Genomic DNA, 25,207 nt, shown 5'->3' on the forward strand with positions numbered 1-25,207 from the left:
GCAACCAACAAATTCTCAATCTGTCTTCATAATCTGTATTCCACAATCCTGGTATCATCTCTAACTTCCCTTTGCATTCTCTCTCTCATACTGTATCAGCATCACCGTGGATACTGGGAGACAAGGCCAGCACACATTAATCCAAGTGAGTTATATCAAGGCCTTGTATAAGGTTAAAATGACTTCCTTATCATTACATGTCAAGGTTTGTTTCAGCATTGATATTCTCCTCTGAGTTGGATTTGCCATCTTTGCTATATGCCCATGAACTTCAGCTTCCTATCTATTAAACCTCCAAGATTGCCACCATGATTGGCTTCTTCCAGCATAAATCCACCAATATAATGTAACATTGAATATCTCATTACACCGAAGTGCATAAATTTAATTTACTACCATTTAATTGACAGTCATTTTCACATGCCCAGAATTCCAGCCTATTCAAATAATTCTGCAAGTACTGCATATCAGCCACATTTCTGATTACCCTGCCTATCTTTGCATCCTGATCAGAAACCAGCAGTATGTCAAATCCTTCCCAATATCAGTAATATACAGAGTGAATAACAATGGACCAAGGACTGATCCTTGTGGCACACAACTGGCTACCGTAAATCTTGCAGATGGTGCATCCCCAATATACTACTTTTTGAAAGATATATACAAGTCAGCCATCCTCTTATCCATGTCAATATTTTATAATCCAATTCCATATTCTCTAATCTATGCAACAGTCTTCCATGCTGTATTCTGTCAAAAGCCTTAGTAAAATCCAAAAGTATTATGGTATATCAGTAACCCTTGTTATTAAGAGAATGTGAATAAGTTGCTCAAACATAACCTTCCCTTAGTAAACCCACGTTGTTTATTGCAAAGTATAGTTTCTCTGTCAACCAATTTCTAATTGGTTCCTGGATACTGAATGAATGAGGATGGGCTGGCAATATGAGATTTAGCCGACAAATTTGTATTCTTATTGGCTTAAACCACAATATAAAATGATTGTACAACATGACAGAATTTAATTTTGGTTGGGGCATTGCCTGGTTAAACAAGGCCTCCATTGTTTCTGCTGGGGAAACATGGTAAATATAGAAAAGTCAACCACCAGAACAAATATCGAAAACACCCCAACTCAACATCACCAGATTTCAAGATCGGTACTATCAACATAAAAAGAATGAATGGCAAACAAATGAAGATAGCTGAGGAATATGAGATAAGTACTGGATCGAGTAATACAGGTAACTGAAACAAAAAAGACAAAAACTGGCGAGATCTTTCTGAGCAATAAATACAAAATGTTATATTTAGGAAATAATAATCAGGAAAAAGAAGGAGTAGCTATAGCATTCAATACTAAATACTAGGCTAGTCTTCTTGAATGACAGGCAATATCAACTAGAGTGATGTGATCAAATATCAGAATGGTGGAAGTGGCCAATGAGACTTATTTGTGCCTATGATCCCACAGAAGCTTCTACTAAGATAGAAGTGGAGGAATTTTTTGAGCTATAGAGAAAGCAATTAACACAATGAAAAAAGGAAGAATTTGTCCTTGCTGAGGAATTAAATAGCGGAGTAAGAAATGATTGTCAGACATACAAAAATATTTTGGGAAAATTTGGAGAAAAGCACAAAGCTAATAATAATGGCAAATACCTGTTGGATTTCTGCTCAGGACATGGACTGGTTATCACTAACACAATGTTCAAACAGAAAAATGTGCACTAATTCACATGGAGAGAAGAGGCAAGGAATAAGAAAAGTCTCATTGACTATGTTGATAGTGATGTTTTCTCCCTGGTGCAGGACACTAGAGTGCACCGAGAATTTGAAACTGATCACTATTTCATCTTGAGCAGGATAAAATTGAATCTCACATTGAAAAGAAGAACATGTAAGAAAGATTTAAAGTGAATAAAAGTTGACCAGCTTTCAGACGTGAACTGTAGACTAAAATACATAAACATTATTCAAGAAAAAATGAAAGTACTACTAATTATATGAAGAGTAGGCATGAAACTCTGAGTTTCTTATTCGGCTAAGAAACAATATGGGATGCAATATCCCTTAACTCAAATGAAAGAAGTAGTTTCAGAACAGGAACCAAACCTTGAAAATTCAGTGGCAAATCCTGAAGAAAACACTGATTGCTTCACAGCCAGAGAGGCATTTAGTGAGGTTATCTGCAAGGATAGAAAAATCAGAACCACATGGTGGACATGGGAAGTTAACGAGGCAGCGAAGGAAAAGAAGAAACCACATCAAAAGTTCCTGGCAAATAAGTCAGCTTGTACTCTTAGAGAATACAGAGACAAATGAAAGAAAGCTAAAAACTGTGTAAAACAGCTAAACAGAAGTCATGGGAAGACTTTGGTAATAACATAAAAATTAAATATCAAGAAGGTGGTAAGATATTCTGGAGGTTGTTGAAAAAGCTCAGGAATGGAGGAAAGATTGGTAAAAAAACACTCAGCAGACATGCAATTGGAAATACATATCATACTTGTAATAGAAAAAGCAATTAAAAGCCTGAAATGTGGAAAGTCAGCTGGAGTAGATGAAATAGTGACCATAAATATTCAAGTATGGAGATATAAAAGTCTTATAGTGGCTGCACTGCATAGTTAAGAAGGCCTGGACAGAGGGGCAAGTTCCAGATGATTGGAGTAGAGCTCTCATAGTTTCCATATATAAAAAGAGAAATAAAACTGAATGTGAGAATTAGAGAGGTAGTTCCTTACTGAGTGTTCCTGGTAAGATTTATGCAAGTAATCTGATCCTAACAGCCTCTATTCAGGCCAAATAGAGGCTGTCAGAATCAGATTTTCACTTTACAACAAATAGTTTATCATCATCATCATCAAATTCCTGCCATGTACCCTCAAGGGGTGTACAGGATATGACAGTACTACATGAAAAAATTACATCATTACTAACTTCCTATCTACAATTTTCCTCCAAATCAGTCTGTTACTTGTCAAGACTCCAACATTATCAGATCTTATATTTCTATCGTCTAAGGCACTTTGTACCGTATCAATCCACCTATATCTTGGTCTTCCTCTGGGTCGTTTTCCTGCCAACCTGGCAGAGAACACTTGTTTTGCTAATCTTTCCTCTCCCATTCTATTTAAGCCATACCATCTGAGATTAGCTCTGCTAACGCATTCCTGGATGCTGACAATGTCAAGTTCTTTCCTAATATCCTCATTTTTAATATGATATTGCCATTGATGCCATCTGTTCACGCCTCTAATCTTTCTCAGGACTCTCATATCTGCGGTTTCTAGTCTTTGGTCAAGTGTTTTACTTCTGACCCAGCTCTCAGATCCATAAGTTAAAATTGGTTTGAACACAGTCTTGTATACAGCTAATTTAGTGTTCCGACTAATTTCTTTCTTATTCCATATGAATTTATTCAATTGACTTCCCACGATACCAGCTTTGCTGATTCTGTTGTCTATTTCTATATTTAGTTTACCATCTTCAGTAAAAATTGTGCCTAAGTAGCTGAAATGTTTTACTTGTTCCACAGGTTCTCCATTCACAACACAGTTGACATTTTCAATGATTCTGCCTATTTTCATTGTCTTTGTCTTTTTATTGCTGACCTTCATACCATATCTATTACAACAGCTATTCAATTTAGTCAGAGAATCTTGCAGACTTCTAAATAAATCCGCTACAAGTATAACATCATCCGCATAAAGCAAAGAGCTGACATTAACATCTCCAATTTTGATATCAGGTTTAACACCACATTCCTTCATAATGTGATCCATATAGATAATGAATAACAGAGGGGATAATGTACATCCTTGTCTCACACCAGATTTAACATTAAACCATCTTCCTGTACTTCCTTCAATTCTAACTGCTGACTCACAACTCAAATAAAGACTAAGTATTGCTTGATATAATGCCCCATTGACCCCATATAACTGCAACGTATTGAATAGCTTCTCTCTTGGCACCTTGTCATATGCCTTTTCCAAATCGACAAAACTTAAATACAGATCTTTGTTATATTCCCATGCTTTCTCGACTATTTGTCGTAAAGTGAAGATCTGATCCTGACAGCCTCTATTTGGCCTGAATCCAGATTGTTCTTCACCAAGCTTTTCTTCCACAATTCTTCTCAACCGTTTCTCAAGTATACTTGCATAGATCTTGCCAGGAACACTCAGTAGGGAAATACCTCTGTAATTCTCACATTCAGTTTTATTTCCCTTTTTATATATGGGTACTATGAGAGCTCTACTCCAATCATCGGGAATTCGTCCCTCTGTCCAGGCTTTCTGAACTATGCAGTGCAGCCACTGTAAGACTCTTATACCACCATACTTCAGCATTTCTGGTCGAATATCATCTACTCCTGCTGCCTTTCCACATTTCAAGCCTTTGATGGATTTTTCTACTTCAAGTATGGATATGTATTCCTGACTGCATGCCTGGTCAGTGTTTTTTATCACTGTGCTGTCATCACTGCTTGTTTCATTTAGCAGTTTTTCAAAGTAATTACTCCATACTTCAAGGATATCTTTTTCTCCTGTTTTCATTTCACCTTTATCATCTCTAATTCCTTTTACAGCACTCTTTCCTCCATTCCTAAGCTTCTTCAACAACCTCCAGAATATTTTGCCACCTTCTTGATATTTATTTTCTATATTCTTGCCAAAGTCCTCCCATGACTTTTGTTTAGCTAGTTTTACACACTGTTTAGCTTTCTTACATTTGTCTCTGTATTCTGTAAGAGTAAAAGCTGACTTATTTGCCAGGAACTTTTGATATGCTTTCTTCTTTTCTTTCACTGCCTCTTTAACTTCCTGTGTCCACCAGGGAGTTCTGATTTTTTTATCTTTGCACACAACCTCACCACATGCCTCTCTGGCAGAATCAATCAATGTTTCCTTCAGAGTTTGCCACTGAATCTCCAAGGTTTGATTCCTGTTCTCAAACTCTTTCATTTTCTTTTCAATAATATTTCTGTATTTTAGTCTACAGTTTACATCTGAGAGCTGCTCAACTTTTATTCGCTTTAAAACTTTCTTACATGTTATTCTTTTCAATATGAAATTCAATTTTATCCTGCTCAAGACTAAATAGTGATCACTTCCAATTTCAAATCCTCTGTACACTCTGGTGTCCTGCACCAGGGAGAAAACATCACTATCAACAATAACATAGTCAGTGAGACTTTTCTTATTCCTAGCCTCTTCTCTCCATGTGAATTTGTGCACATTTTTATGTTGGAACATGGTGTTAGTAATAACCAGTCCATGTCCTGAGCAGAAATCCAACAGATATTTGCCATTATTATTAGCTTTGCTCTTTTCTCCAAATTTTCCCAAAATATTTTTGTATGTCTCACAATCATTTCCTACTCTACTATTTAGATCCCCAACAAGGACCAACTTTTCCTTTTTCATTGTGTCAGTTGCTTTTTCTAAAGCCTCAAAAAATTCCTCCACTTCTACCTTAGTAGAACCTTCTGTGGGACCATAGGCACAAATAATCTCACTGTCCAGTTCCCCATTCTCATATTTGCCCACATTACTCTACTTGAGACTGACTGCCATTCAAGAAGATTAGCCTCGTATTTTGTGTTGAATACTATGGCTACTCCTTCTTTTCCTTGATTGTTATTGCCTGAATATAACATTTTGTATTTATTGCTCAGAAAGATCTCACCAGTTTTGGTCTTTTTTGTTTCAGTCACCCCTATTATGTCGATCTGGTACTTATCTAATTCCTCAGCTAGCTCCATTTCTTTGCCATTCAGGCTTCTTACGTTGATAGTACCGATCTTTAACTCTGGTGATGTTGAGTTGGGGTTTGTTTTCAGATTTGTTCCAGTAGCTGACTTTTCGCTGTTCGCCCTGGTTCCCTGGCGAAAACAACGGGGGCCTTGTTTAACCGGGCGACGCCCCAGCCGGCATGAAATTTTGTCATGTTGTACCATCATTTTTTATTTTGGTTTAACCAATAAGAATACAATTTGGTCGGCTAAATTACAAATTTAGAAATCACATAATATTACAAAGATCTGTATTTAAGTTTTGTAGATCTGGAAAAGACATATGACAAGTGCCAAGAGAACAGCTATTCAAAACGCTACAGTTTATGTTGTCAATGAGGCATTATATCAAGCAATAGTTAGTCTTTATTTGAGTTGTAAATCAGCAGTTAGAATTGAAGGAAGTACAGGAAGATGGTTTAATGTTAAATCTGATGTGAGACAAGGATGTACATTATCCCCTCTGTTATTCATTGTGTATATGGATCACATTATGAAGGAAAGTGGTATTAAACCTGATATCAAAATTGGAGATGTTAATCTCAGCTCTTTCTGTGGATGATGTTATACTTCTAAATTGATTAACCATTGTAATAGATTTGGTATGAAGGTCAGCAATAACAAGACAAAGATTATGAAATAGGCAGATGCATTGAAAATATGGACTGCATTGTGAATGGAGAACCTATAGAACAAGTAAAACATTTCAACTACCTGGGCAAAATTTTTTAGTGAAGATGGTAAATTAAATATGGAAATGGACAACCGAATCGACATAGCTGGTATATTGGGAAGTCAACTGAATAAATTTATATGGAATAAGAGAGAAAGTAGTCTAAACACTAAATTATCTGTATACAAGACAATTTTAACTTATAGATCTGAGAGCTGGGTTAGAAGTAAAACACTTGACCAAAGACTAGAGACTGCAGATATGAGAGTCCTGGAAAGATTAGGGGCATGAACAGATGGCATCAATGGTAATATCATGTTAAAAATGAAGATATTAGGAAAGAACTCTATACTGTTAGCATCCAGGAATGTGTTAGCAGAGCTAATCTCAGGTGGTATGGTCACTTAAACAGAATGGGAGAGGAAAGACTAGCAAAACAAGTGTTCTCTGCACAGGTTGGCAGGAAAAAGACCCAGAAGAAGACAAAGATATAGGTGGATTGATACAGTAAAAAGTGCCTTAGAAGACAGAAATATAAGATCTGATAATGTTGAAGTCTTGACAGGTAACAGGTTGATTTGGATGAAAATTGTAGATAGGAATTTAGTAATGATGTAAGTTTTTCATATAGTGCTATCATATCCTGTACAACCCTTGAGGATACATGTCAGGAATTTGATGATGAGTCCCAGATGCATTTAAACTTCCTATGTGAAACCATTCTGCAGTAAGATTCATTAGTTCATGGACAGTGCTCTGCAGACACCGTTTTACAGTTCATCTTGAAACTCACCATACCAACTTCAGTATTTCCTCTTTCATTTCCATCTACTTCTGTCCTTTGGAACAGTCTCCCCCACTCTGCCTTCCCCAAAGATTATACCCCTCAGCTGATCAAGTAAAATGTGAACAGATTCCTCCTTTCTTCTATTCCTCTTGCCCACAAATGCCACTAATGTGCTATAGGTCTCGTGGCCTTCCATGAATGGATCTGATAAAAAAAAGCATTCCTAGACACCTTGTAACATGCCTACCAAAAATGTGCTACCCTCATACATTCTACTAAAGATCATCTCCCTCCTCTCTCTCTCTGTGCCTGAAGTATATAAAGTGCCAGGTTCCTACAAGTAGGCCTACTACGGACAGACAAAAAGATCAGCCAACATCAACTTGAAAGAACACAAAAAATACATCTGTAGTCATAACTATGGTCAATCAGGCCTTGTCGACCAAGATTTAGATACAGTTCATAGATTGAATTGGAAAAAGACCACCATGCTCCACTGTAGTAAATTAGAAGAGAAAGCGCCTATGTATGGAATCTGCAGTCACTCTCAAAAATCAACATAATCTAAATAAATATTATCACATTAAAATTCCCAAAATATGGGAAACACTAATACTTCCAGATCCCAGTTGATATGCTAGACTGTCAACAAAGGATGCCCCACCTAGTTAGGACTAGTCTGTCATCCACGTTTCACTTAGTTTTGTGTTGCCTTTGTGTCTATGGGGGGGGGGGGGTTTACAAGTCTCATACTGTAATTCCTGATGATCTCTGTGACAGATGAAATATTGGAAGAATTGTGTAACATTTTAAACCCTTTGTTTGTGCTGTTTCACTCCATTAAGCCTCTCACATGAGTTCCAATAATTCATTACACTACAACCTTTTCTTCATTAATGCATGAAACCCTTTAAACAATTTTGTACTCTTCACAGACAGTGCATGTGCATAATTACACACAGCAAAATCTGATTCATACACCAAGGTATTTTATGCAACAGAATAGTGCCAATTCTATTTTAACGGAAGCATCAGCTACTAGGTGATATTTAAAACTGACACGAGACAAAATTTAGATGGATATCAATCTTCCAGTATTATTTTTACATTTTGCAGGTAAATTCAGTTCTCAAAACTTGAAGCTTCTTTTGAATAACCATAATATACTACAAATTGTAAAACTAATTTTATTATGAAGCAGGCAAAATAGCCCCAATTATAATAATAATAATTTTATTAGAAAATTACCTCTTCAGCTAATGAGCTATTTTCCATTTCTGCTGGTTTTTCTTTTCCCAAGATTCTGTACACAGTTCTTTTCAGCTGAGTTCTTTTAATAAGTCGTTCTTTGGCTTGCAGTATCTGAAATAATAATAATAATAAATATATATATTAATAAGACAAAGTATATATATTTTTACAAACGGAATCCCATTCATATTCATTTTTTTGTAAGTAAATAAACTCTTATAGCAAAAAAAAAGCAGGTATACAAGATGTAAATTAATACACAGTTGATCAGTAACAGTTTTACTAAATCAACCATAGGATTGCAGAAGAGAGCAAGCATTATTAATCATAAAATAATGCTTTGGTTTCTCTAGTTCCTAATCAGGAGGGTATAATGTGATACCTTTTTCATGCTCTCTTAATAAGTACTATTTTTATTTATTTTACAGTAATAGTATGTTACCACTGATGAGCAGAAATTCAAGGGAAAGAAACGTGTAACATTGAATTTCAAGACTCAGGCTCTACTCTCTGGGAAATACAGTTAATTCCCACTATAGCCAAGTCACAGGAATAGTATGTTATAGTAGATAGCCAACTAAAGTGAATTTCTTTTTTTCTGGAACATTTCAGTTGTTTGTTATAACAGTGTCAGCTATTCAGTGCAAGAGGAAAGACTACATGCAGTAGGAATATGTGAAGAACAATCTGTTGTACATATTGTGTTGAATATTGGATTCATGTGTTAACTGATTTACAAGAGTTGGAGATTCCCAGAGATGCCAATTTTGATGAACAATGATCAATTAAATATTTGAACGAAATGCAAACAGCAGAAACTAAACATCTGAATGAAAGAGTGGAATGAATTAGTGGGAGATGGGTCAATAATCACTCTAACAACTCTTTTTTTTTTTCTTCAATAATCTTTGTGTATTTTAGTCTACAGTTCTCATCTGAGAGCTGCTCAACTTTTATTCGCTTTAAAACTTTCTTACATGTCATTCTTTTCAATATGAAATTCAATTTTATCTGCTCAAGACTAAATAGTGATCACTTCCAATTTCAAATCCTCTGTACACTCTGGTGTCCTGCACCAGGGAGAAAACAACACTATCAACAATAACATAGTCAATGAGACTTTTCTTATTCCTTGCCTCTTCTCTCCATGTGAATTTGTGCACATTTTTATGTTGGAACATGGTGTTAGTAATAACCAGTCCATGTCCTGAGCGGAAATCCAACAGGTATATGCCATGATTATTAGCTTTGCTCTTTTCTCCAAATTTTCCCAAAATATTTTTGTATGTCCGACAATCATTTCCTACTCTGCTATTTAGATCCCCAACAAGGACCAACTTTTCCTTTTTCATTGTGTCAGTTGCTTTTTCTAAAAGCCTCAAAAAATTAAAATTCCTCCACTTCTATCTTAGTAGAACCTTCTGTGGGACCATAGGCACAAATAAGTCTTATTGTCCGGTTCCCCATTCTCATATTTGCCCACATAACTCTACTTGAGACTGCCTGTCATTCAAGAAGATTGGCCTAGTATTTAGTGTTGAATACTATGGCTACACCTTCTTTTCCTTGATTGTCACTGCCTGAATATAACATTTTGTATTTGTTGCTCAGAAAGATCTCATCAGTTTTTGTCTTTTTTGTTTCGGTCAACCCTATTATGTCGATCTGGTACCTAACTAATTCCTCAGCTAGCTCCATTTCTTTGCCATTCAGGCTTTTTATGTTGATAGTACCAATGTTTAACTCTGGTAATGTTGAGTTGTGTTTTCAGATTTGTTCCAGTAGCTGACTTTTCGCTGTTTGCCCTGGTTCCCTGGCAAAAACAATGGGGACCTCTTTCATCCGGGCGATGCCCCAGCCGGCATGAAATTTTGTCATGTTGTCCCATCATTTTGTATTTTGGTTTAAGCCAATAAGAATATAATTTGGTCAGGTAAATCCCAAATTGCCAGCTCATCCTCATTCGTTCAGTATCCAGTTAGATACCCAACAGTGTGCACCATGAGAAGGTGAGGAATGAACATTAGTTCAGAAGCCCTGGTCGGTTCTCTGCATTCCTTTAAAGGCTATGTGGAGGTCTCCTCTCAGTTATACAGCTTTGACCCTTAAGCACCCCCAGATGTAATTATAGATGTAAAAATATTTCAAAAATTAGTATTGCACATCCAAAAATGCACCCAGGGGCTGATATAGACTCAGACCACATTTCAGCTGTTTCAAAATTTAAAAAATGAGTAGAGATGAACTTGGTCTGGATTTCAATTATCTAAAGAATAATTCAGTTAAAAATAAGCATGCAACAAAAAATAAAGATCATTCTGAACATACAGTTTCATTTACAACATAAAATGGAAACTGATAAACTAAAGATATTTTAAAGAGACTGCTAAAGATGCTGCTGCCTGTGGCTGTATCCCAGGAAGACTCAGAAGAAACCATAGATGAATGAAAATGTATTAAATCTGTTCAGCAAAAGAAGACAAGCAAGAAATAAAACACAATTTACATCTTTAAACAATATAGTAAGGAAAGCATGCAGAGAGCACAAAGAAACATGGCTTAATAATATAGTGCCTGCTAAAATATAAGATTAAAGAGACGATAGCAGACAGGTGTTAGCTCTTGAGCCAAACATTTGAATACAATAGGGGAGATGCCATCAGGACCAGACAACTTTTGTAGTGTTCAGGTTTGCATGCACTTTTGGACAGAAGTTGAGTTTTGACTCTTCTTATGACTTTCTGTAGAAAGGCCAGAGGATACATGTGGTGCTCAGTTGCTAGTATGGAAGGGGTTAATTTGTCTTCATCATCTATGCTGAAGTTAGAGGAAAAGAGTGATGCTAGGAGTTCAGCTTTTTCTTTGGATATTCTGAGTATGGTGCCATCTGGATGGATGAGAGGTAGGAGTGCAGGTTAGCAAAAGCTGTGTGCAATGTTTTTTTTTTTTTTTTTTTTTTTTTTTTTTTTTTTTTTTTTTGTGAGGGGCCAGAAAGCATGGCTACTGTTTGGATAAGAGACAAGTTTCTGCCATTGGCCTTTATGAAGTTGGATTTGCTGATAGTTGATTTACATTTATTGCATGCTTCTCCATAGGCTGAGTATGAAGCTGCGTTTTTTTCTTCGACTGCTTTCATACATCTGAGGGTTTGGAAAGTGGATGAGAATTTTGGATGGAATGCCTTCATGTCATGATTTCTGTGACTTGTCAGTGCAGGTGTCCGAGTCAGAAGACCTAAACACTTGAACTGACCCATATTTGGTTGGTATATTTGAATTACTAAAAGGTGTAAATATGTGAACTATTGTTAAATCTGGAATAAAAGGCTTAATTTGTCCTTAAGCATTTCATTCAGTATTTAAGTGGGATGCAAAGTGTTCCAAAAGAAATACTTATAAATAGGTAAAAATCGAAATTGTATATATAGTAATAATGGTTCTTTTATGTATTTTACTATGTATTATTTTTTAAATCCTGTAAATAACAGACAAGAAACAAGATATTGTTAAAGTAATATTGTAACAGGAAAGTCAGAGCAAGGTGCAGGCTTGTATAATCAGATTATAAATAACCCTGGGCAGTAGCTATACAAAGGTCCGAGGCATGTGCGAGATATCCACGTGGATACGCAACGGAGAGGAGAAGGTACGGTGTGCAAAAAGGCTTGGGTGGCATCTGCAATCAACGACGTAGTAGGGAGAGCAGATACGGAGGAATATAAAAGGCATGGCAGCGCAAACTCTCTCTCTTGTGGTACTTTTCTCGTGGCATTGGAGTCGAGTAGAAGTCGTTCGAGTGAATGAAGGCTGGTCAAGTGGCAACGATACGGTTAAGTAGCAGCCGAGTGCGAGCATTGTCATCGATGCAATGAGACAACCAGCGAACGCCGAAATTTCGTGCAGTTCCAGCCGTACCTTTACGTCAGAGGAATTTCAAGTACGAGACAAAGAAGTGATTCATGACCGAAATCACTGGAAGGTCGAGACGGAGAACAACTGATCCCAGAACAAAGTAACCACCCGACGGAATCTTACATGAAGATCTGATGAGAAGTGTCTCCTGAAAGATTGCACTGTCGGTAATGTAAAGTTTTATGTCTATTGTATTGCATTTTAAGGTCAGGGTGAGCGAAAGTGCTAAAATTTTTATGATCGGACTTGTTGATAGAATTCAGGATTCTTAATACCTAATCCTCTAGCAAGGAACTTTGTAGCTCTAGAAGTGTATTGTTTTAAGCATTGTCATTTGACTATGCAAAATTTAAAGACGTCCTCATCTCTCAGTTTTCTAGATTAAGAAGCCTTGATCCAAACTTGTGGAAGTTGCAGAGAATCATACAAAAGGACCGAAAAAACGTAACTGACTTTTACCACAGGTTATTGAACCTTGCTCACACCCTAGAAGTATCTAACGAGGATAAACCTCACCTGGAGTGGGTGGTCTTTCACCAATTCAGGCTGGGAGTTAGGCAAGAGCTCAGAAAAACAGCCTGCAAAAGGAAAGTGACAAATAAGTGATAAAAGAAAAGTGAGAAGTATCTTAATGCCATGAGAGATAAAGATCAAATGCTCGGTGACATTAGTCCCGTGTCTGCTAATGGATATATAAATGTCATTAAGAGTGAGAAGAATTTGGATAATAATTCTAAATCAGAGAAGGAATCTCATGAGAGAAAAGAAAACATAGGAACTCTAATAAGTGTGAAGGAGATAGAATTGATTCAATCAACGCAAATCGAATAGTAGACGAAGTGTCAGATATGAAGGATGTCCAATCAATAATTAAGAGGGGGAGGTCGAGCGGCTACAACAACCAGTCATGGATCGCCTTGACACTTTTTGAACCAGCTAGTGGAGGTGTCCACGAAACTCTCTGAACTCCCCATCCCTCAAGTCGACTGGACTATTGAAATAGTGAGATTAGGGGTTGAAAGGCTGCAACAACCCATGCTTGACCGGTTGGACGCAGTGATGAGAAAAGTGGCTGAAGTGGCAACTCAGAGTACTTCAAGCTCTCCTATAAGACCGGAGAAGGACTGTGAAAGAGACGACAGAAAAGAACCTCCCAAATGTTTCAGTTGCGGGAAACTTGGGCATTTTGCTCACAATTGCTTCAACAGCAAACGAAAATCTGGCAGAGGTTATGATGAAAAAGCAAGATCCCACATTTATGTCAACAGGGCTTGGGAAGAAGGTCAGAGAAACCACGACCAATTCCCAGAGTTAATGATTAAGGGAATAGTCTGTGGAAAGCACTGTGATGCTCTTCTAGACACAGGTTCTCAGGCCTCTATTATCACAGGGGATTATTTTGATAGGATAAGGCCCTATGTGAGGCATCGTATCTCTTACTTTAGAAGGCCAGTGAAGTTGTCTGGAGTGTCAGCCTCCACCATCCATGTGACCAAGTCCGTGTTTTTGAAAGTATACTTGCCTGAGTTTAATATGCGTGTTCGGCATGAGTTTTTGATCCTGCCCAGGATTCTCCCACACATTAAGCTAATCTTTGGAAATGACTTCCTCGCCAGGAATAAGTTTGAATGTGACTATTCTCGAGGCAAAGTACACCTCCTAGGAAGGAGGAAGATCAACAGGAACATTCAATGGTCACTACCTTCAGTCAGACGTGAGAACTATGTCGAGAAGGGCATACAATGCGGAGATGTTGTGGAACAAGTGGGAGAAGTTGGAGAGAGAGTGTGACCTGTGATCAACTTGATTCAGAAAGGACCTCCACCTCAGAAGTGAGAAAATGTTCCGAGGCCTGTTACACACTGAACAAAGATTCTCCCGTTGAGCTGAGAAGTGCAGAGGTAGACATTGAAGAAATTCATCCAAGGGCAATCGGAATAAATATGGTTGGTATTGTTGATTATCATTGGACAGGCTACAGACATTCTAAACACAGTAGGAACACTCACAAGGTAAGGAACTGTTGGCAAAAGAATGACAAGATAAAGCAAGCAAAATTTGGGAGGAAGGAATGTAAAATTCAAGAAAGAGGAAGGTTTTCTCCATAGATATTGCATGAATGAGGTCATGAAAAATTTTCCAGTGAGAAAAAATTTTTTTTGGAAGGAGGAACCTATGTTTAATCTGGAACGAAAGGCTTAATTTGTCCTTAAGCATTTCATTTGGGATTTAACTGGGATACAAAGTTTCCCAAAAGAAATACTCATAAATAGGTAAAAATCGAAGTTGTAAATATAGTAATAATGGTTCTTTTATGTATTTTACTATGTATTATTTTTTAAATGGTCCTGTAAATAACAGACAAGAAACAAGATATTGTAAAAGTAATATTGTAACAGGAAAGTCAGAGAAAAGTGCAGACTTGTATTATTGGATTATGAACATGAACCCAGGCAGTAGCTATACAAAGTCCGAGGTACATGCGAGATACCCACGTGGAGACGCAACGGAGAGGAGCAGGTACAGTCTGCAAAAAGGCTTGGGTGGCATCTGCAATCAACGATGCAGTAGGGAGAGCAGACGTGAAGGAATATGAAAGGGTTGGCGGTGCAAGCTCTCTTGTTCTTGTATCCTTTTCTCGTGGCGTTGGAGTCGAGTAGAAATCGTTCTGGTGAATGAAGGATGGTCAAGCGGCGACGATACAGTTAAGTAGCAGCCAAGTGCGAGCATTGTCATCAATGCAACAAGACAACCAGCGAATGCCGAAATTTCATGCAGCTCCAGCCATACCTTTCCATCAGAGGAATTTTGAATATGAGGCAAAGAAGTGCTTCGTGACCGAAATCACTGGAAGTTCGAGACAGGGAATAACTGATCCCAGAACAAGGTAACCACCCAACGGAATCTTACATGAAGATCTGATGAGAATGTCTCCTGAAAGACTGAACTGGTCGGTAATGTAAAGTTTTATGTCCATTGTATTGAATTTTAAGGCCAGGGTGAGTGAAAGTTAAACTTTTTATGATCGGACTTGTTGATAAAATTCAGGACTCTAATATACCTAATCCTTTACTTTGTAACTCTAGAAGTGTATTGTCTTAAGCATTGTCATTAGATTAATTTGATGTGTTATATCTTAATATTTGAGGATAGAGTAAGATATTCATATACGTGACTGTGATAAGTGAGTCGGATTAAGACAGCTTGGCTCTGCAAATGTCCCTTAATGTGAAATGCAAATTGTATTATAGATCTTGTCTGTTAGCATAGCATTACTTAGAGACTTTTCATTTAAATACGTTTTTGATTAATATGTACCATTACTTAGAATGAATAAATTTTCATGTTTTCTTTACCCATAATACATGTCGGATTCTTCAAGCCAATTCACCACTTGCTATGAATAGAACCTGTATAAGTTAACCCATGGTAACTGGTTACAACTGCAATATTAATATAAGTATCATAAGAGTTTGTTTGTATTAGATTGCTAAACCGTGTAATAGTCTGTGGGCTGACTCTCTGACAATATTAATTCTATTGTATAGGAATTAAGATGGCGCAGCTAAAGAAATAAATTTTCTTAATTCCGAAAAAGAGTTGACTTCAGATTTTTTAGCCAGAGAAAATTTGGCTATGGCCACAGAAAGGTTGGGAACTAATAGATAGCTGTAACTAAGGGATTGAGAAGAAAGGGAGGAATGAAGCTGAAATAACTCAAGGTGCAAACAAAATTTAGAAAAAATAAGTTAAAAGAAGAACAGCACACACAACATAAGGAAATATTACACTATCATTAATAAACCATGTGAGGATGAATATAAAAACCATGCATATAAAAGAGAGAAAGAACGAGAATGGGAATAGAAATATTTTCTTTACTGGCAAACAAATTATTAATAATTAACATTTGTGATACCATATGTGTCCTCGGGGTACTTAAGGGTCAAAGCTGTATAACTGAGAGGAGACCTCCACATAGCCTTTAAAGGAATGCGGAGAACCAACCAGAGCTTCTGACCCAATGTCCATTCCTCACCTTCTCGTGGTGCACACTGTTGGGCATCTACCTGGATACTGGACGAACGAGGATGGGCTAGCAATTTGGGATTTAGCTGACTAAATTGTATTCTTATTGGCTTAAACCAATATAAAAAATGATGGTACAACATAACAAAATTTCATGCTGGCTGGGGCGTTGCCTGGTTAAACAAGACCCCCACTGTTTTCGCCAGGGAACCAGGGCAAACAGCAAAAAGTCAGCTACTGGAACAAATCTGAAAGCACACCCCAACTCAACATCACCAGAGTTCAAGATCGGTACTATCAACATAACAAGCCTGAATGGCAAAGAAATGGAGCAAGCTGAGGAATTAGTTAAGTACCAGATCGACATAATAGGGGTGACCAAAACAAAAAAGACAAAAACTGGTGAATTCTTTCTGAGCAATAAATACATAATGTTATATTCATGCAATGACAGTCAAGGAAAAGAAGGAGTAGCCATAGTATTCAACATTAAATACGAGGCTAATCTTCTTGAATGAAGATTAGCCTCGTATTTAATCAACCTGATCAACATCATTGGTTCATTAGATTAGCCCCTCAATATAGTTATTTACTGAGCTACCAAATACATCTGCTGTTTATTATTGATTAGTTATTTATACTTTGAAAACAAACCTCTTTCCCTCTCCTCATAAATTTTTATAGAATCACATTCTTTTACTCCATCCAGCAACTTAATGGACACATATCATCATAAAATTCCTGGCAAGTACCCTCAAGGGGTGTACAGGATATGTTAGTACTAAATGAAAAATTTACATCATTACTAACTTCCTATCTACAATTTTACTCCAAATCAGTCTGTTACTTGTCAAGACTCCAACATTATCAGATCTTATATTTCTATCGTCTAAGGCACTTTGTACTGTATCAATCCACCTATATCTTCTTTTGCTGCCAACCTGGCAGAGAATACTTGTTTTGCTAATCTTTCTTCGCGCATTCTGTTTAAGTGATATTGCACACAATGATATTGCCATTGATGCCATCTGTTCATGCCTCTAATCTTTCTCAGGACTCTCATATCTGCGGTCTCTATCCATTAGTTAAAACTAGTTTGAACACTGTCTTGTATACAGCTAATTTAGTGTTCAGACTCATTTCTCTCTTATTCCATATGAATCTATTCAGTTGACTACCTACCATTCCAGCTTTGTTGATTCTGTTGTCTACTTCCATATTTAATTTACCATCTTCGCTTAAAATTGTGCCTAAGTAGATGAAAGGTTTTCTTGTTCCACAGGTAATCCGTTCACAATGCAGTTGACATGTTCAATGAGTCTGCCTATTTTCATTGTCTTTGTCTTTTTATTGCTGACCTTCATACCATATCTATTACAACAGTTATTCAATTTAGTCAGGGAATCTTGCAGACTTGTAGCAGATTTATTTATAAGTATAACATCGTCCGCATAAAGCCAAGAGCTGACATTAACATCTCCAATTTTGATATCATGTTTAACACCACTTTCCTTCATAATGTGATCCATATAGATAATGAATAACAGAGGGGATAATGTACATGCTTATCTCACACCAGATTTCACATTAAACCATATTCCTGTACTTCCTTCAGTTCTAACTGCTGACTTGCAACTCAAATAAAAACTAAGTATTGCTTGATATAATGCCTATCGATACCATATAACTGTAGCATTTTGAATAGCTTCTCTCTTGGCACCTTGTCATATGCCTTTTCCAGATCGACAAAGCTTAAATACAGATCTTTGTTATATTCCCATGATTTCTCAACTGTTTGTCGTTAAATGAAGAGCTGATCCTGACAGCCTCTATTTGGCCTGAATCCAGCTTGTTCTTCACCAAGCTTTTCTTCCACAATTCTTCTCAACCATTTCTCAAGTATACTTGCATAGATCTTACCAGGAACGCTCAGTACGGAAATACCTCTGTAATTGTCACATTCAGTTTTATTTCTCTTTTTATAATATGGGTACTATGAGAGCTCTACTCCAATCATCAGGAATTCGTCCCTCTGTCCAGGCCTTCTGAACTATGCAGAGCATCCACTGTAAGACTTTTATACCACCATACTTCAGCCTTTCTGGTCAAATATCATCTACTCCTGCTGCCTTTCCACATTTCAAACCTTTGATGGCTTTTTCTACTTCTGGTATAGATATGTATTCCTGACTGTATGCCTGTTGAGTGTTTTTTACCACTGTGCTATTACTGCTTCTTTCATTTAGCAATTTTTCGAAGTAATTACTCCATACTTCAAGGATATATTTTTCTTCCGTTTTCATGTCACCGTTATCATCTCTAACTCCTTTTGCAGCACTCTTTCCTCCATTTCTAAGCTTCTTCAACATTCTCCAGAATATTTTGCAACCTTGGTATTTATTTTCAATTTTCTTTCCAAAGTCCTCCCATGGCTTTTGTTTAGCTAATTTTACAGAGTGTTTAGCTTTTTTACATTTGTCTCTGTATTCTCTAAGAGCACAAGCTGAATTATTTGCCAGAAACTTTTGATGTGCATTCATCTTTTCGTTCACTGCCTCTTTAACTTCCTGTGTCCACCATGGAGTTTTGATTTTTCTATTCTTGCAGACAACCTCACCACATGCCTCTCCGGCTGAATCAATCAGGGTTGTCTTCAAGGCTTGCCACTGAATCTCCAAGGTTTGGTTCGTGTTCTCAAACTCTTTCATTTTTTCTTCAATAATCTTTGTGTGTTTTAGTCTACAGTTCACATCTGAGAGCTGCTCGACTTTTATTCGCTTTAAACTTTGTTACATGTTTTTTTTTTTTTTTTTCCAATATGAAATTCAATTTTATCCTGCTCAAGACTAAATAGTGGTCACTTCCAATTTCAAATTCCGTATACTCTGGTGTCCTGCACCAGGGAGAAAACATCACTATCAACAATAACATAGTCAATGAGACTTTTCTTATTCCTTGCTTCTTCTTTCTATGTGAATTTGTGCACATTTTTCTGTTTGAACATTGTGTTAGTGATAACCAGTCCATGTCATGAGCAGAAATCCAACAGGTATTTGCCATTATTATTAGCTTTGTGCTTTTCTCCAAATTTTCCCAAAATATTTTTGTATATCTGACAATCATTTCCTACTCTGCTATTTAGATCCCCAACAAGGAATAATTTTTCATTGTGTGCTTTGCTTTCTCTAAAGCCTGAAAAAATTCCTCCACTTCTACCTTAGTAGAACCTTCTGTGGGACCATAGGCACAAATAAGTCTCATTGTCCAGTTTCCCATTTTCATATTTGCCCACATCACTCTACTTGAGACTGCCTGCCATTCAAGAAGATTAGCCTCGTATTTAATGTTGAATACTATGGCTACTCCTTCTTTTCCTTGACTGTCATTGCATGAATATAACATTATGTATTTATTGCTCAGAAAGAATTCACCAGTTTTTGTCTTTTTTGTTTTGGTCACCCCTATTATGTCGATCTGGTACTTAACTAATTCCTCAGCTTGCTCCATTTCTTTGCCATTCAGGCTTGTTATGTTGATAGTACCGATCTTGAACTCTGGTGATGTTGAGTTGGGGTGTGCTTTCAGATTTGTTCCAGTAGCTGACTTTTTGCTGTTTGCCCTGGTTCCCTGGCGAAAACAGTGGGGGTCTTGTTTAACCAGGCAACGCCCCAGCCAGCATGAAATTTTGTTATGTTGTATTCACTTAGGTGTGGCAGGAATACATGCTGGTTAATGGAGCAGTAAATCATGTAAAAAAATTTGTTGTGCTTATTATGTGTAATTATTTCTATGTTTTATTTATATTTTGCTTGGTTTTCTAAGAATTTTCTGTTGTTTACACTTAGGATCGGTATACACTTTTTTTTATACAGTAATAGGATGCATAATTTCCATTCATCATTGGAATTATCACCCTTTCAAAAATCCTAATTTCATTTATTTATATATATTATTATTATTATGTGACACCTCCAGGGAGTCTAAAGACTCATCGAGGGAGAATGTGCCAACAGCATCGAACGAATGGTCCTCTTCCTAACTGCGAAAATAGCTAGCTTAACTTTTTGAAAGCCATTAGTAGCAGAGGCTCTACCAATCGACCAACCTTTGCATATATATATATTTTTTTTGTTAGCAGCTCTTCTGTCTTATCAATAATAGAAATATCACATATGCTAGTATTCTGTTGTATATTAATCACTTCTTATATAGAAATATTAATTTTTATTCACAAATAGGTACATTATTACTATGTATTATTACTGTTGTTTTCAAAGACTGGAATAAAAATGCTCCTATGCCATGAAAGAGAAATAGATTCACTGTATCACTAAATACAGTATAGAGACATTTTAAAGTCTTTGCACTATATCAGGCAACAATTACTATAATCAGAGACAAGTGGAATGATACTTCACAAGGAGAAACATTCCTTTCCCACAGATTGTGCAGCATACATGCAAGAAAAACAGATTGATCGCTACTAAACATAGTAGCTAAATAAACAGATTTGTCCTGATATCTGATTTTCAAATTTTCAGTTCCGGAAAATAAGTATAGCAGCTGTATATGATAATTCGCTGTGTACAGAAAGAGTACTTTATTTACGTAAAGGAGAAAGATGCATATGAGAATATACATATGTATTTATACAATTAGAAATCAGTTCGAATTACATTTGAGATAGTCAATATCATGAAGACAGACCTTCAGACTCTTTGTAATCAAGAAGTTTGAATATTTCTTCTAGGCATGCTATGGGGTGCTTAAGGGTGAAAGCTGTATAACTGAGAGGAGACCTCCACATAGCCTTTAAAGGAATGCGGAGAACCGACCAGGGCTTCTCACCTAATGTGCAATCCTCACCTTCTCATAGTGCACCCTGTTGGGTATCTACTTTGATACTGAATGAACGAGGATGGGCTGGCAATTTGGGATTTAGCCGACCAAATTGTATTCTTATTGGTTAAACCAAAATAAAAAATGATGGTACAACATGACAAAATTTTATGCCGGCTGGGGCATCGCCCGGTTAAACAAGGCCCCCGTTGTTTTCGCCAGGGAACCAGTGCGAACGGTGAAAATTCAGCTAATGGAACAAATCTCAAAACAAACCCTAACTAAACATCACCAGAGTTAAAGATCTGTACTATCAAGGTAAGAAGCCTGAATGGCAAAGAAATGGAGCTAGCTGAGGAATTAGATAAGTACCAGATTGACATAATAGGGGTGACTGAAACAAAAAAGACCAAAACTGGTGAGATCTTTCTGAGCTTATTCAGGCAATGAATAACTTATATTCATTGCCTGAATATAAGTTATATTCAGGCAATGACAATCAAGGAAAAGAAGGAGTAGCCATAGTATTCAACACAAAATATGAGGCTAATCTTCTTGAATGGCAGTCAGTCTCAAGTAGAGTAATGTGGACAAATATGAAAATGGGGAACTGGACAATGAGACTTATTTGTGCCTATAGTCCCACAGAAGGTTCTACTAAGGTAGAAGTGGAGGAGTTTTTTGACGCTTTAGAAAAAGCAACTGACACAATGAAAAATTGGTCCTTGTTGGGGATCTAAATAGCAGAGTAGGAAATGATTGTGAGACATATAAAAATATTTTGGGAAAATTTGGAGAAAAGAGCAAAGCTAATAATAATGGCAAATATCTTGGATTTCTGCTCAGGATATGGACTGGTTATTACTAACACCATGTTTCAACATAAAAAATGTGCACAAATTCACATGGAGAGAAGAAGCTAGGAATAAGAAAAGTCTCACTGACTATGTTATTGTTGATAGTGATGTTTTCTCCCTGGTGCAGGACACCAGAGTGTACAGAGGATTTGAAATTGGAAGTGATCACTATTTAGTCTTGAGCAGGATAAAATTGAATTTAATATTGAAAAGAATAACATGTAAGAAAGTTTTAAAGCGAATAAAAGTTGAGCAGCTCTCAGATGTGAACTGTAGACTAAAATACAGAAAGATTATTGAAAAGAAAATGAAAGAGTTTGAGAACAGGAATCAAACCTTGGAGATTCAGTGGCAAACTCTGAAGAAAACATTGATTGATTCTGCCAGAGAGGCATGTGGTGAGGTTGTGTGCAAGGATAAAAAAATCAGAACTCTCTGGTGGACACAGGAAGTTAAAGAGGCAGTGAAGGAAAAGAAGAAAGCATATCAAACGTTCCTGGCAAATAAGTCAGCTTTTACTCTTAGAGAATACAGAGACAAATGTAAGAAAGCTAAACAGTGTGTAAAACTAGCTAAACAAAAGTCATGGGAGGACTTTGGCAAGAATATAGAAAATAAATATCAAGAAGGTGGCAAAATATTCTGGAGGTTGTTGAAGAAGCATGGGAATGGAGGAAACAGTGCTGTAAAAGGAGTTAGAGATGATAAAGGTGACATGAAAACAGGAGAAAAAGATATCCTTGAAGTATGGAGTAATTACTTTGAAAAACTGCTAAATGAAACAAGCAGTGACGACAGCACAGTGATAAAAAAACACTGACCAGGCATGCAGTCAGGAATACATATCCATACTTGAAGTAGAAAAACCCATCAAAGGCTTGAAATGTGGAAAGGCAGCAGGAGTAGATGATATTCGACCAGAAATGTGAAGTATGGTGGTATAAAAGTCTTACAGTGGCTGCACTGCATAGTTCAGAAAGCCTCGACTCAAGGAGGATTTCCCGAAGATTGGAGTAGAGCTCTCATAGTACCCATATATAAAAAGGGAAATAAAACTGAATGTGAGAATTACAGAGGTATTTCCCTACTGAGTGTTCCTGGCAAGATCTATGCAAGTATACTTGAGAAACGGTTGAGAAGAATTGTGGAAGAAAAGCTTGGTGAAGAACAAGCTGAATTCAGGCCAAATAGAGGCTGTCAGGATCAGATCTTCACTTTATGACAAATAGTCGAGAAAGCATGGGAATATAACAAAGACCTGTATTTAAGTTTTGTCGATTTGGAAAAGGTATATGACAAGGTGCTGCTGGATTCTGATTATGTAGAAATTAGAATAAATGTTATTTGATTCAGAATCAAACATGATTTTCCATCACAATATTTACAAATGAGCTACATTTGTAAATATTATTTAATGTAAATAACATAAATTATAATTTGATATCATATAACTACCTTAATTATATCAAATATTTAATTATTTAATCAAAGGAATGTGTTAATGATAATAAGATTCTGTATTAAATATTATTAAGCTATTTTATTTATTGTTATGTCAATATTATAAGAACTTATATTTGCAATTTAACCACGCATTTATTGAAAAGCAAATTTCTAATTATTCTGAACTTAATCTATTATTAACTTATTAAACAATAATATGTGTATAATTTATTATAACTGATGTGTATATTGTAACGTGAATATTATTATAATTAAATGTATACGAAATGAAAAAGTTGATTAAGTAGAGTAAATATTCTAATTATTCCTATTTTGTGAAAGCTTAACGTTATGTAATAACTCAACGTAGTAGTATAGCCTAATGAAACATTGGCGAGAATGTTTACGTTTATCTGTTGTCATGGAGATGCGTGAAATAAACGAGCGCGAGTGGAACAGAGCGTGGGCATAATAAAGAAGAGAAAATATATAGGAGGTAAGAGAGTTGGGATAGAAACTTGGAAGTGAAAGGAAGCAAGGAGATAAACTAGAGAAGTAGAAGTAAATAAAAGGTTCTTAATTAAGTGGATAATTTTTATAAGTGAGCAAGGACGAAGCCAATTTAGCTGAAAGTGAAATCAGCAGTAATAATAGAAGGGAAATTAATGCTACAATCGGATAAAATAAAAAGCTGGACGTTTAAGGAAGAATTCTGAATAAACCCAGCTGGTCTAGAATTGCGGCTTATTTCAGATTTGCCCTAAAAAGAACCTCACAGTGTTTTAATTAGTTTATGAGTGGTAACAAGGATAGTTGAAGTACCCTGTAATTGATGTCTAGAATTCTGAAGTGCGATTGATGGTGCTTTAAGTATAACTGCGGATAAGTCTTGTAGATGTGTTTTTTTTTAAGTAAGATAAATAAATTCCAAAAGTTTGCTCACAACATAATTGATGTACTAGGGACTATATCCGGTAAGGTCTATCATAGTGTATTATTTCAATGCTTGAAGAATTGTGTGTTAATTACAGTATGCTTAACCTAACTTTAACTGTGGAAACTCTTCGTGATTGAGAGTTGGAGATAAGAATTGTTTGAAAGATATTTTCAGCTATTAGTGCCTGTGATATTTTGAACTTATAGCATGAATGAGAAATGTGTGAAAACTGATTAGATTGGATGTTCTATTATATTTGTTTAAGTGTAAAAACTTTGTAACCCAGAAGCTGAGAAAGTGCATGTGAAGACTTGGAAGATTGTGTTAATGTGATTAACTTGACTTAATGTTTGACTTGTTTCTACTATTAAAAATTAGAAGTAAAATTTATGTATGTGTTATATGACCTATATTAAATGCTTCATTTGTTAATCTAACTTTGTATTTGCCTGAATTTCTTTTTACTGCACCGTTCACAAAAATTCGAATCTAGCGAGAATCCCAGAAAGAAAATAAAATACTTCGGCATGAATGAATGAAAAGACTGCTAACTAGCTTTGAATTGGTCCTACTATTTCATATAGACTTATCTAAGGATAGAGTGGCACAGTATAATAGAAATTTCTCTACCCTTGGATTAGTGATCAATTTACAATTAGTTGTGTTTTATTTTATGA

The 25,207-nt window shown here is 36.3% G+C and overlaps 1 protein-coding gene across 5 annotated transcripts in view; it reads right to left on the bottom strand.

Annotated features, from left to right (window-relative positions):
• Aatf (Apoptosis antagonizing transcription factor) overlaps positions 1-25,207 on the bottom strand; it is a 236,731-nt gene that overhangs the window by 103,429 nt on the left and 108,095 nt on the right. For all 5 annotated transcript variants that reach the window (XM_090405096.1, XM_090405095.1, XM_090405093.1 and 2 more), the window contains one exon: positions 8,512-8,625. In XM_090405096.1, the coding sequence (XP_090261222.1) occupies positions 8,512-8,625 (114 nt within the window). The remainder of the gene's footprint in view (positions 1-8,511; positions 8,626-25,207) is intronic.

The sequence above is a fragment of the Typopeltis vanoorti genome, chromosome 15 (assembly GCF_054136105.1).
Source record: "Typopeltis vanoorti isolate ZY-2024b chromosome 15, IOZ_Tvanoo_1.0, whole genome shotgun sequence".
Lineage (NCBI taxonomy): Eukaryota > Metazoa > Arthropoda > Arachnida > Uropygi > Thelyphonidae > Typopeltis > Typopeltis vanoorti.